Genomic DNA, 14,303 nt, shown 5'->3' on the forward strand with positions numbered 1-14,303 from the left:
ACAAGGATTTAAAAGCAGGTTCTGATTTTGTTACCATAACATTTTATTTACTAATGTTTTATAGTTAGTAATGCTTTATAAGTCTTAAGATCAGAAGGGTCCTTATTTTTTAAAAAAAGCTATGAAAAGTTGAGTTAGAACTAGTTTAGGACATGAAAAAGAAGATAGTTCTTCCCAGATAGAGTGAACACAAAGACACCACTGAAACAGAATTATAGCCCCTGTCAGCTTTCCAAAATCATCTCATTGTGCTCATTCATTCTTTCAAGTACTTGTTAAGCATCTATTTAATGTGTGACAGATAGTGTGCAGAACAGTGGGGATACAGTAGGAACAAACTTGGTCCCAGTCGGCATGGAGCTTACATTCTGATGACATTACAACACAGAAGCAAACAAATCAATACAAAGGGATACATGCAATGAAGAAAATAAATAGGAGTTGCATCACAGAGTAATGGGGTAGGGGGTGGGGGAGAAATTTAATTTATTTACAATATTCAGAAGTAGCTTCTCTGAGAAGATAACATTTCATTTGAGACCAGAAGGATGAGAAGAAGCCAGCAGACATCTTGATACAAAGAAAAAAAGGACATTAGTGAGAAAACCAATAAGATCCAAATAAAGCCTGGGATGCAGTGAACAGAATTACAACGATGGTAATTCCTCAGTGTTGATGGATATGCCATAGTCACGTAAAATTTGAACTTTTTAAGAGAAGTTCGGTGAAGGGCATGCTATCTTTGCAACTCTTTCCTAAATCTGAAAGTATTTCAATAAAAAAAGTTTTTAAAATCATCTATATGTTATCTCAGAACTTAGGTGAATTTAGGAAAAAGAGGAAAGGACATACTGGTTCAGATGCCTCTATCCTAACAGCATGATCACCCTAAACTAATGTGTTCATCTCATGAGACAAGTGGGGTAAAGAAGGAGAAAGCAAACAGGAGCCTATCTCTATTATTCCTGTAAGGTTGCTCCCCATTTGTAACTATCTGGCATAGAGGGCATAGACTGGGACCCCCAAATAACCTTCAAGTCCAAATGAAATTAAGACATTTACAGCAACTATCAGTTCTTTAATCTATATGTTTGCATGCTGTATCATTTGTGTCACCAAAGAAGGAAGTTTATTTTATGTTGGTGTTCACCAAAGTCTGGCAAAATAAAACCAGAATGTCAAAATCCCACAGTGGAGGCCCTATACCAAATTCCCACCATGTGTCCTCCCCACCCCAGCTCCAAGTGCCCATCTAGAACCCCCCCCCATAAAAGCACTCCTCCATTCCCGCTGAACCCCTGGCTTGCCATCAGAGCCCAGGAAAGCACATGGTGAGCTCTCACCTGAGTAACTTCGCATCGAAGACCGTTTCCACATCATGGAGGACAGATGGGATGTATTTCAAAGCTGCCACCTAGGTGGAAAGTGAAATAAACATAAGGGATGCCCACATCCGACAACTCCACATGGTGAGGAGGGTACTTCACAACGTGAGAGGGATCAAGAGAGAATGACCCTGAATCCTGGGCACTCCTACAGAGAGATACAAGACACTGTATGTAGACTGAAACATTAGCATGCACTTCTTTGATTACAAAAGTAAGGCACAAGTTCTTCTATCTTCAAGGAGGAAGTAATGTATACAATGATCACAGACTTTGAAGTTAGACACCTGCTGTCAAATCCTGGTTCTACTCCTAGTAACCATGTGGTTGTGGACAAAACTTAACCTCTCTGATGTCTCAATGTCCTTATCTGTAAAATAGGGAAAACAGTACCTATTTTGCAGGATTGGAAAAATTAAAAATAATATACATGAGGCATCCAACAGAGAGCCAGCATACTTATTTTGGAGACTGTTAAGTGGTAACTTCTATGATTATTGGAAGATAGTGTGTTTGAATTGTATTGTTGGTGGCAAGGACAGCTTGGACTAAGTTATTCATATTTTCTCACCGTGGCCAATTTGTGAACAATGGTGGGAATGTTTTGGTCCACTAGCTGGGTTAGCATACTAGCTGTGCACTGCTTGTTGCCTATTTCTTTCCTCGGTGCAAGTTAACTGATGCCGCCAGAGGTATGAGACACACCCCCAGTCCCCCACATAGCAGCATCCTTTGCTAAGCAGCAGAGAAGACTGCAGTTTCTACAGAAGGAGTTTTAAGTCACATGGCTGGAAAACAACACTGAAGAATCTAGTGGAAGGATGCATTTTAAACTTTTCTTTTTATTTTTCTTTATATTCTAAGTGTACTATAATTAACATGTATCACCCTCTAATGATCAGACCAAAATAAAAATACTGAAAATTCCTTTCTTAAAGAAAATCTTACTTCTAACCATATATAGCTGAGTTTCTTAGTTAACATAAATAATAATTATGACTATTCATTCTCGGAGAACTTTGACTGGGGCAGGCACTGAACACCTGACAGACTATCTTCTTAAACCTTATGTCAGACCTACAGGAGAAATACTATTTTCATAGATAAGGAACCTCTGGTGCACCAAGATTAAAGAGCCAAAAGTCACAAAGTTAGCAAGTAGGAGAGCCACGATTCAAACTCAGGCAGGCTGCGTGGATAGCCACCCCTCAGAAGCCTTAAGCTACGTGCCCACCTCACTCAAACAGCAATTGTCTCTCTCTATGCCTTCATCCTTTCATTTGTTCTCATTGTTTATGATTTTCAAAAGTCAGCAATATAAGTGCAATGTACAAAAACATCACACAGGATAAAGTAAAGTATTAAGGTGAAGAGTGTCACTGAAGTCCCACATCTCCATCTCAGCCCAAATCCTTATTCCCCAGAGAGGCCACCGTCAACACTGTGGTGAGTTTCCTTCTTGACTGTTTTCTATGCAAGAATGTGCACAGGTGCACGCACACGTGTGTATGTGTGTGTGTGTGTGTGTGTGTGTGTGTGTGTGTTTGATTTATACAGTTCTGCACCTTGTTTTTTGCAGTGAGCCATCTAGCACTGATATCTTTGCATGCTATCACATAGACTGCACACCCTTCATATCCAACCACTAGTTAGCAATGCCCTTATGGGCACATGGTACCTTCTCTAACCCCTTCCCTACTGATGGAGTTCACACTAGTTTCAGTTTTTCTTTATTATAAAATATGTAGTAAGAAAACAGTTAGTATATACAATTGTGTACCTGTGAGAATCCCTACAGGAGGGATTGCTCAAAGATGAATCAAAATGTATATATATAAATAAATATAGAATATATTTATATTATATGTATTTATATATTATAAATATATTCTATATAAATACATATAATATATTATAAATATATTCTATATTTATTATATATTATATAAATTATATTATTTATATGTTTGTACATTATATATTTATGTATATATTATAAATATATCATATATATTTTTATATATAGGAAATATTGTCATATTACATTAGAAAGAAGTGATAACCAATTTCCTTTTACTCCTTTCCCTATGCTAACAGTGGTATACAAATCTTTTTAGTTTTGTCAATGTGATGTATAATTTGCAACTAATTTACAAATCTTTGGTTTCTAGTGCATTGGGCACCTTTTGTATATTTATTGAACATCTGTCTTTACTAACTTGCTTATTCATATCCTCTCCTCATTTCCCTTTGGGGTGATTTATTTTCTTATTGGTTCGTGAAATTCTTTATGTATCACTAAAATTAGCCATTTTGCAGTAAAAAAAAAATTGGAAGAATTTCCTTTTGCTTGTCCTATTTGCTGCTTGTCTTTCAGCTTTGTTTATCAGAGCTTTCATTGCACAGAAGAACTTTAATGTGTATGTTGTCAGATTTGTCAGACTTTTTCTTTATAGTTATTTGATCTTGTGTCTAGGAATTCATTTTTTATTCTTTCAAATCAAGATGACAAGAGATAACAAGATTCTAAAGCTGATGCTCTATTGGGACACTCTTGTTCCACAGGATGGTGTTGGGTATTCTGTGAGGGGAAAAAGGACTTGCAATAAAATAATTTGGAGGAAACTTTGGTTTAGGCAAAAATAAACCAGTGAGCTTTCTTTTTTGTTTTAATTTCAGAATTTTTCAGAATTGCGATATGCTAAGACACACTATAACATCCTTCCAGGCAGTTACAGTGTCTAGCACATTCCAAGCTCGTTGGTCAAGGCCATTTTTGTCAGGAAACCCCAAGCAGACGTGGCAAAAACAGATGCCTGAAGGGCTGGAAGAGCAAAAGAAAGAAGTGAAATGGAATGAGTCTGGGCCAGTGGGAAGTAATGAAGTGTGTGGAACCCACATTCTCTCTAAAGAATAAGTTGTTCTGGTTCACCTCTTTTAACACCATGCTAGCCAAATCAAACACATGGGCAGGCTGCGCTCCCCCCACCATGGGCAGCTTGTTTACAATGTCTAAATTCTAAAGAGATGCCCTGTGCTGAGGCGCATGCTCTGATAAAGGCTGGTTCAAGCACTCCTAGCAAACTGTCCTTCCATTCACTCTTAGGCTAAAGAACACAGAGCTCTGGGCCCGCAGGGGCCTGGACAGGAACCCCAGCACTCCACCTAGCCCCTGCATGCACCAAGGCCCACTTCTTCATGCCCTGAGCCTCAGCATCTTCATGTGGGATAAAAGGGAAATGACGTGAAATAACGTATATCATGTACCTATTGCAATTTCCAGCACACAGTAGGCCCCCAAAAGTGTACGTGCTGAATTTCACCTTATTTCATCCCTCAAACCCCTGCCCTCATTCCCCAGCACCTGGACAAAGTATAATATGTACTCATCATAATTAAGACCAAAGTGAGAGGACAGAAGCAGAAATAGAACCATCAGCAAGTTGAGAAAGCCAAGACCTCAGTGCCGGCAGCAAGTTATTGGCTTTCAAGGGCTGCATATTGTTCCAGGGCTTTGAAGTGATGCTGTAGAATTGCAGTCACCAAAAGTTTACACTGACACACATAAACACTTCAGCTATTAGGAAGGAGAAGTTGGACAGGGCTGGAACAAGGACTGTTTCAGAAGGAGCCAATCTTCCCAGCTTCTCAGCTCTGGGCTGGCAATAAAGTAAAACAAACTAAGTAGCTGTAACACCCCTGAGACTCAGAGGGTGTTATCAACTTAACTGGAGAGTATCAAACTTCCATCTGGTCCAGGCGGCCTCACAGAGAAGCAGCAGTCCTGTGGTTTCCTTTTCCAAGGAGGGCAGCTCATCTCTGACCCAGGAAGTTTGCAGCACTGGCCACAGGGCTCCTGTCCATAGTTCTCCCCTTCACATGGCTCTTACACACATGAATGGAGTAATAGCAGGTGGGTGCAGCAGGGGCAACCACCAAGCTCCCCCAGAAGGCAGAACAGCTCAACCATAAGATCCTCTGGAGACCTCCATTTGTTGCATGTTTCTAAAGCCTGGAAACCAGAAACAGCTTGGCATTCTAGACCCACTGGCCTCTTGGGAACTATGTTACTTTGTTGGCATAATTTGCACTCCCATTAATACTACTATTATACATAAAATAATATTGCCATGTTGTTACATTTATTCCATAGTATATATTCCTGTATTGCATATAATATTTAAGAAAAACATATACAGACAAGTTTATGTGAGTGTATGTATATAAATGTATATAACAGTCTTAAAATAACAACCATTACTAGAAACTTTAAATGCGTTAAATACTTTACATGCATGATCTCATTGCACTTTACAACTACTCTAGGAATAGATACTGTCATCCCATTTTACCAGTGAGTAAACTATGGCAGAGAGAGGTTAAATAATTTGCCAGAAGCCACACAGCTACCATGCAGCATAGAAAGAATATGTACCTGATTCTGTCCAGCTGGCCAGTGTGTTTTGCTACCACTCACCCTGCTGTAAGGAAAGGCTTCCATGAGGAGGTTTTGATGGGGGAGAGAAGGATGATTTGGGAAAGGAAGCAGAGAACCTTCCCCTTTTTATAAGGATAATTTTTGAAAAGAAGGTACAGTTTTCCTGACATCTCCTCAGTGAAGAGTCTTCCTCACCACATATATCAGGGGTTGTAAGAACAGAGACCAGGAAAACATTTGCCAACTTAATAATTAGCTTACCATGTGGCACCAAGTGGTCTTCTAGATTAGTCACGAACTCTGGACCCCTCTCAAAGGCTATCAAAGGCTAGTATCAGCCTCGAGAAGACAGCCAAGTCCAAACCAAACAGTAGTGGTTTCACTGACCCAGAGAAAAGTCATGGGAGGTCACTTGAGATGATTATTATCCAGATGGACTTCTCTAGAATTGATAATCCTGGGCTGCTAGGAAACAGCAAGTATTTAAAAATAACAACAAAAATCAAAACCAAAGAGCTACACTCCCTCAAAATCAATGTGGATTTTCTTTTTGAGTGTTTCCTCCAAATGGAGGAAGATTGAACTGCACCGATGCCAGTAGACAGAATTTTAGCCAAAAAGAGCACACCTTGCAGTGATGCAAGATCATACGAGAGCACTGGACCTCTTCCTCACTAAAAAACACAGACAGTATTTCCAACCCACCAATATTCAGTCCTGTAATTTTTGCCAAGCGATGGATGGTTAAGGTCCATGGAAACTGGACAATGTCACAGAAATTCACCACAGCATGACCACAAGAAGACAGCTTCCCTAGAGATGCAGAGCTGTCCCTAATGAAAGTACATGCAGCTCTCTCAGGACAGTCAGCCTCCTCACCAATATTTCAGGGAAAGAGAAGGAAATAGGGACCAACACATTCCAGAATACATGAGTCTCCATGCTTTCCATGATGCAACATTATGCTGGCCCCCAAAGCTTGGTGGGAACAGGGGAGTTCAGTGTTTACAAATGGCTGGCTGAAGAGTGAGATTGTCTGAGTCAAGTCCCTGTGGACCACTTTTATCTGTGTGGCTTTGGGGAAGTTAACTCTGTGTTCTAGTTTCCTCACCAGGAGAATGGAGGAATAAAGTTACCTAATTTAGAAGCTGATGTGAAGATTAAATATTAGTTATCCATATTACTACAACAGCCTCACTGGAACAAAATTTCATCCTCCCCACCACTGAATCCATTGTCCTCAAATATTACGCGTAAGTATGGGGTATACAATTGGGAAGGGACAAGTTAAATAATAAGTCTTGTTTCTCCTACTTTGGGAATTTAGCCTACAGCTGTAGGCCACTTCACAAGAATGGACCACTTTCTTCCCTTAGTTCAGGCATTTGAACATTTTACACTAATAAACAATGAAAAGAGAGGAAAGAAAAATGTATTCTTAATTAGCTTGCCTTCATGTCTGTGGACCAAACATCTATCCATCTTTACTATTGTTTACTGTCGCTTACTGCTTATCTACTTGGCATTTTGCAGGAAGACTTGGGTCTTTCATGAAACTATCCTTTGTTTGGTGGTGATTAGGAACTCAAACTCTGAACTTACACAGTCTGGATTCAAATCCCAGACCTGCCCCTTCTTAGTTGTGGTTAAGTTATTCAACCTCACTAAGACTCCATTTCCTCATCTGTAAAGTAGAGATAAGAAGAGTATTTGCCTACTAAGGTTGTTGTTATAAAAATCAAATGAGCTAACAATATATGTAAAGCTCTCAGCTTAGTATGTGATACATAATAAATGTGAAAATACAAAACAGTGGAAGCTTGTATTCACTCTTTCATTCATTTAGCCAAAAGAATATTCGAGTACCTACTAAGTGGCAGCTGCTGGTTCAGATACTGGGGATACAAAAGACAGAGCTACCCTGCCCTTTTGGACACTCTAGTGGCATTATTAGTATGCATGACAATCATAGTTGCCATGGGAGAGTACCATTCAATATGAGCTGTTCATTTATTTTCACTTGCACCATCAAATTGGAGCATTATGATGAATCCTGGACCTGAAGGAGAATGGAACAAATGGGTCTACATAATGTCAACAAATGCCCTTTCCTCGTAGTTAAGCTATATCCAATTCACTAGTGTCTGATTTTGATCCTCTCCACCTACCATCAGTTTTATCGACAGTGCTCACAAGGCTGGCACACATAGGGACTTGTAAGCTTATGGCCTGTTACTGAAAACACATGGAGCAGTGCCTGGGTGGCTCAGTCAGTTAAGCACCCAACTTTGGCTCAAGTCATGATCTCGTGGTCCAGGGGTTCGAGCCCTGCGTTGGGCTCTTCTTGTAACAGCTCAGAGCCTAGAGCCTGCTTCAGATTATGTGCCTCCCTCTCTCTCTCTCTCTCTCTCTCTGCACCTCCCCTGTTCATGCTCTGTTTCTTTCTGTCTCTCTCAAAAATAAATATTAAAAAAAAAAAGAAAATATGTGGAAACTCCCATCCTAATCCATGCCTTGTGGTAGAGAAAACATTAACTTTGGAATCAAGAGACCTGGGAAGATTCAAATCCTAGCTCCACCACTGTGGATAGATATAATTTGGGATGAATTATTTAACTTTATGAGCCTCCCGTGGACACCAAAGACAGTGATTCCTTGCAGATCTCTGGCAGGATGAAAAACACTGTATGTGAAGAGCCCAGCTTCATGCCTGGCACATGGTAGGTACTCCACCAAAGAAAGGTATTTTTAATGATCTTCTACCTTCTTTGAATGGCTGGTTTTAAATTCTCCATAGTTTAGGGTTAGCTGCTGCCATGCCAACTCTGAACAATAAGGAAAACTACAGGAAGCAATTCACAAAAGCCAGATGAGACTTAGAAATGAGAAATAACTTGATTAGGTCCCAGAACCCACAATGGACAAAGCTGAGATTGAACCAGACCTGCTCTATGCTGAATTAAAGCGGACTTGAATGACAGCTTCCACCATAAGCTGCTATTTGTCTGGAAGTGTAAAGTTGGAACCAGGAATGGTAGTCCTTGGCATTCTCACTCTACCCTCTCACTCAAAATTTATGGAAGCCACTACTAATCGATCACAGAACTCTTTCCCACCATACCCCATGCAGGCTTGGAATCAGGACTCCAGCCATCCTTGTACTATTTGTCATTTCTTTCTTTCCTATAGAGTCAGTTCATGTGGGTTTATTCTCCCTGAAATTTATATCTATGTTTCTTGATCTAGCTGAATAACCAAATGTCCTAAAACTGTTCAGCTTCATATGGCAAGGTGAGGAATATAAATATCCCCTTCCACTCCAGGAAAATGCTCCAAAATCTTCTGTTTTATGGTGAGGTATAAATGGCTAAAAACAATCCATTTAAATTGAAATGTGTAATAGGCTCTATATTTCTTGCTTTATATATATTTCTTTATTTAATCCTCTTAACGTTTCCTCTAAATTAGACATTAGGCCTTCCGTTTTATAAAAGAATAAACAGAGGCCCGAAATTCCACCCAGGTCTCTCTGGCATGAAATCCAAAACTCTTTCTCCCGTGGCAAATGTCAAAGTCCAAGAAGATTCTTTATATGGAGTTTCTTAACATTAAGTAAACTTGACCCCTCTCCCCTCATTAGCCCACACTTCACATCCTAAAACAGCATTAAATCTTCAAAGGTTACTGCCTTCCATATTTATATATGGCTACATACTTCTTTGATAACTTTTCAATAGCCATAGAAATACGTTAGAAATTGTCATTGATTTTATGTAAATCCTGGAAGCTATATTTGACCCTTAGAGCAAATTAAAAAAGAGATGAAGCCCGTTTTGATGGCTCTGGGGTGGAAACCCATAAGGAGAAACCAGCAAAACCTGGCCCAAATCCTGGGGGAAATAAGGCTTTTTTTTTTTTTTTTTTAGTGTTTTTAGTGTTTCTTTATTTTGAGAGAGAGAAAGAGAAAGAGCATTGTGCACTTGTTGGGGAGAGGCAGAGAGAGAGGAGCTGTCAATGCAGAGCCCTATGCAGGGCTCAATCTCACAAACCATGAGATGAGATCTGAGCCAAAATCAAGAGGTGGACACTTAACAGACTGAGCCACCTAGGTGCCCCAAATAAGGCATTTCTAACATAACTTCCCAGACAGTAAGAACTTAGATAAAAAGACTTATGCCCAGACCATAATAATCACATTAGTTCCTTGCATTTGCATAGGATTTTATAATCTGCTCTTTCATAGCTGGTGTTTTTTGATCCTCACACAATGAAGTCTTACAGATGAGGAAACAGACAGTGAGAGGTTAAATGACCAGCATAAAGTCATACAGCTGAGCAGGAACACTCTTGTTGACCCACGTCTCCTCAGTGCCATAGATACTCGCTGGTTCCTCTTTGCTTTGTAGCTTCCTTTCTTTCTCCTCCTTTCTTTCTGTCTCCTCTTTGTTCCTTCCCCCAAGATACACGTAGTTCATCACTGGAAAATAGGTGCTGACATTAGGAGTGGCTCCATGATAGCTGACTCCCTGTGTCTTTCTCAAGGCCAGTGGTCTGTCTCTTTCCTGGCACCTCTACTCTCTGGGGCATCTGCTCCTTTCTCTCCCCAAACAACTGGCTTCCTTCATTTGTCCATCACTTCTGCTTCCTCATACTTTAGCTTCCTTAGAGCTATGTCCACCCTGACTCGATGCTATAGCCTCTCTTATTGCAACCAGTCAAACCCAGCCCTCAGGAAACATCCTAACACTGTGTGGCCTCCCACTGGGAGCTCGGCTGCTTCTAATATGTTATAGGCGGGGTGACAGGCTCCAGTTCTTATCACATTTCTTTATGCTGTCCCCTGCTCTTGTTATCCTCTTTTTTGTAAAATGACGGAGGTTTGAAAAATCATGAGGGAAGACTTAAAAAAAAAAACCAGCAAAAGGGAAGGGAAGGTAAAAACTCTAAGACTCATCTCCAGTCATATCCTCAGTAGGTGCTAAAGGTATAGCGTAAAGAACAGTGTAATGGAGCAGCTCAGAGCATGGTCTTCAGAGCCAGGCAGGAGGAGATCTGAACACCAGCCATACCCCTGACTACCATGGAGCCTGAGGAAGTGGTATTGACTCTGAGCTTCAGTTTCCACATCTATGACATTGAGATTTTCACACTTATCCCAGGAGTCATTCATTCAACAGGTATTTATTAAGCATCAACTATGTACTAGGACTGTTCAGGTACTAAGGATACATTGGTGAACTAAACTAGACAAAGCTTCCCACTATACACACACGCACATGCGTGTGCATGCGTGCACGCGCGCACACACACACACACACACACACACACACACACACACACAGAGTTCCCTAACATCTGTTCAAGCAAAAGAAGCCATTAGCAGAGTGATTCCTGAACTTTGGTTGACACCAGTGAGCTATTTAAACTCCCATTTGCCCTGGTCACACTCCATACTGATTAAATTAGATTGTCTGGTGGTGGTGACTAGGCATCAGAATTTATTAAAGATCCCCAAGACTCCTGGGTGGCTCAGTCAGTTAAGCATCTGACTCTTGGTTTCAGCTCAGGTCATGATATCTCACTGTTTCATGAGTTCAAGCCCCATGTCAGGCTCTGTACTGTCAGCATGGAGCTTGCTTGGGATTCTCTCTCCCCCCCTCCTCCATTCAAGCAATCTCTCTCAAATAAATAAATAAATAAATAAACAAACAAATAAACAAATATTAAAAAATAATTTAAAGATCTCCAAGACATTCGAATGTGCAAAGTTTGGAACCTGTGCATTAGCAGTGGATACTCCCTAGACAGATGTTTGCCTCTGACTCCTCATCTGCATTCTATCTGGACACTAGTACCTCAATCGTTCTAGCCAGAGGCTGGGTGATCCCAGTCAGAGTCATAGCAGATATTTATATTAGCAACCAAAAGGATAACTCTGATTAAAAGTAGAAGAAGTCATCTATGTTAACTCACTGGTTCAGACAAATGTGTTTGCTTCTTATTCATATCACATGAGGCAGCCCCTCCTGAGCACTTATGAGTCAATTTTGTGAAAGTTATGAAGTCTCCTTGAAACAGCCTCTTCATTCAGCTTCTCTGCTGCTAAACTCTTTCTCAAACTTAGGGGTAGATCTCAAGGTTTCTCAAAGATTTACAGAGTTTGGGGGCACCTGGGTGGCTCAGTCGGTTAAGCATTCAACTTCAGCTCAGGTCATGATCTCATGGCTCTTGGGTTCAATCCCCGTGTTGGGCTCTGTGTTGTCAGCTCAGAGCCTAGAGCCAGCTTCAGATTCTGTCTCTGTCTCTCTCCATCCCTCCCTGTACTCTCTCTCTCTCTCTCTCTCTCTCTCTCTCAAAAATAAAAAAAAAATAAAAAACATTAAAAAAAATTCAGATTCTGTCTCTGTCTCTCTCCATCCCTCCCTGTACTCTCTCTCTCTCTCTCTCTCTCTCTCTCTCTCTCTCAAAAATAAAAAAAATAAAAAACATTAAAAAAAATATTTACAGAGTTTGTGGAACCATCAATTAGAGGACCTCTCTCTCCAAAGTGTCTCCTATTTATTGAGGAGACTCTAACCCACAAAGGGGATCTGAGCTTATGGAGCTGAGAATCAAAAGTAGAGGAATTTCAGAGACTGCCACCTGTCCCCATTACAAATGGATCAAGGTCAACCTATTACCTTCCAGGTAGCAAAAGCTTCAGAATTATTTAAAAAAAAAAGAGGCACTGTTATTTTCACAGCAACAAACAATAAATACACTTTCTCCTGCCCTGAGGAGCCCTTTGGTGTCCATGATCCTTGTGCCATGTGGCCAGCCCAGGCCTTCAGTTAACACAGGGCTACACGCTCAAGCAAAAGTAGACATTATCTCAGCATGCTGTTATTTACCAGATGACCAAGGGAAAAGAGATTTTTTTTTTTGTAGTGTAAACCAACCTGCAAAAGGATGGTTGTTTTATACTGACTTTTCATCAGGTTGTTGATGGATTCAAAGAGCCGTCTCATGGATTCTTCAAACTCCATCTGTTCTTTGCCTTCATAAAGCCTGAAAGAAGACACATCTGGGTCATTTCTCAAGCCTGCAGGCAATACCTGTGAAAGTGTATGCCAGCCACAAACTTCATTTGAAATTAAGAGAGAGGGGTGGGAGACAGGGACTTCAGCGTGAGGGTGCTGAGTCAGCAGGCTTTGCATGCATAATTCACTCCTGGGAAAACCTCTGTCCACACCCAGAACAGATACCCTCCCCCTGACTCCCATCTGTTTTTTAAACCCTGAAAAACTTCAAGGGAATGAAACTCGTCCAAGCTGAGGGGACATTAATAATTTCACCCTCTGCAAGAATCAGAAGGGAGACTGTGGTCCCCAGGGTAATCCCCAAAGTGTCTGGGAAGCATCAAGGAGAAATATTTTCAAGTATACTGCCCTTCCACTTAGCCATTGCCTGGTTGTCAGATAAATACACATGTGACTGTTCCATGTCAGGGGCCACTGTTTCTCTGGCCCTCTAATTTCAGGAGTGTGCGTATCACTAGTGGAAACCTCTTGTTCCTCTGATTACAAAGGCCCTACATTGTTATCGTAAAAATGCAAACATAATAGAACTGCATTGCTTATAAAGTGAGATCCTACCTGAAGATTAGGGATTGTTAACATTTGGACAGTTATTCTTGCAGAGATTTTCAAGGCCCACACGAATATACACATGTAACTTTTCATAGAAACCATCCCTTCATATAAAATCAGTCTCCAGGCTCCTGCAGCTTATGGCCCTCTTGGTCTAGCCCTGGAGTGTTGTTCAGCCCAAGGCCTCTCCAGACAAAGCTTTATCGCCAACCGTGAAAAATCTGCAGCCTGATCTGTGGCGTCCTGCATGAAATACAGAGGAGAGTGCTCTTGTCTCCAGTTCAGATAAAGAGCATCTCCTGTCACTGCCCTACACAGTCAGACACCAGTCGCTGTGGCTGTGGGAAAGGTGCTTTCCTTAGATAAAGTGCTGACACACTTAATGGGTTTGTTTGCTCCATCAACCACAGGAAGGGTGGTCCATCAAGTGCTGTCTCCGCTAAATTCTCACCCATCCCTTTACCTCTTTTCTTTCTGCTTATCTTCTACTTTTTTTCCTCTGTTTTTAAGCATGTGTCTGCTTCTCTGCTTGTGAGTATTATTTACTTTCTGTCTCTCTGGGTCACTATGTTTATCTCTGCTTTTCTGTCTGACTCCATCTCCCTCTCGCTCTCGCTCTCTCTCTCTCGCTGTGTGTGTGTGTGTGTGTGTGTGTATGTGTTAGTCACTCTCTGCCTCTCTTCTTTTTTTCCTAACTAACAGCTCCCTAAAGCCCTCCTGAAGTAAGAAGCTTAAGGGAAATCCAGTACTGAATGTTCTAATCAATTATAAGGACCTGGAAATTGCTACTGACTTTCTGGGTATCTAGTTCAAGGTCATAGAGCCAAGGCCGTGAGAGGAGCCAGGAGTCCT

The 14,303-nt window shown here is 40.9% G+C and overlaps 1 protein-coding gene across 2 annotated transcripts in view; it reads right to left on the reverse strand.

Annotated features, from left to right (window-relative positions):
- The window catches only part of DOCK2 (dedicator of cytokinesis 2), a 422,892-nt gene that overhangs the window by 301,561 nt on the left and 107,028 nt on the right, over positions 1-14,303 (reverse strand). For both annotated transcript variants that reach the window (XM_047091278.1, XM_047091279.1), the window contains exons 23-24: positions 12,762-12,870; positions 1,344-1,414 (exon numbers count right to left, since the gene is read on the reverse strand). In XM_047091278.1, the coding sequence (XP_046947234.1) occupies positions 1,344-1,414; positions 12,762-12,870 (180 nt within the window). The remainder of the gene's footprint in view (positions 1-1,343; positions 1,415-12,761; positions 12,871-14,303) is intronic.

The sequence above is a fragment of the Lynx rufus genome, unplaced genomic scaffold (genome assembly GCF_022079265.1).
Source record: "Lynx rufus isolate CCGP_SWC_20201006 ecotype Redwood Valley unplaced genomic scaffold, mLynRuf1.p SCAF_1, whole genome shotgun sequence".
Lineage (NCBI taxonomy): Eukaryota > Metazoa > Chordata > Mammalia > Carnivora > Felidae > Lynx > Lynx rufus.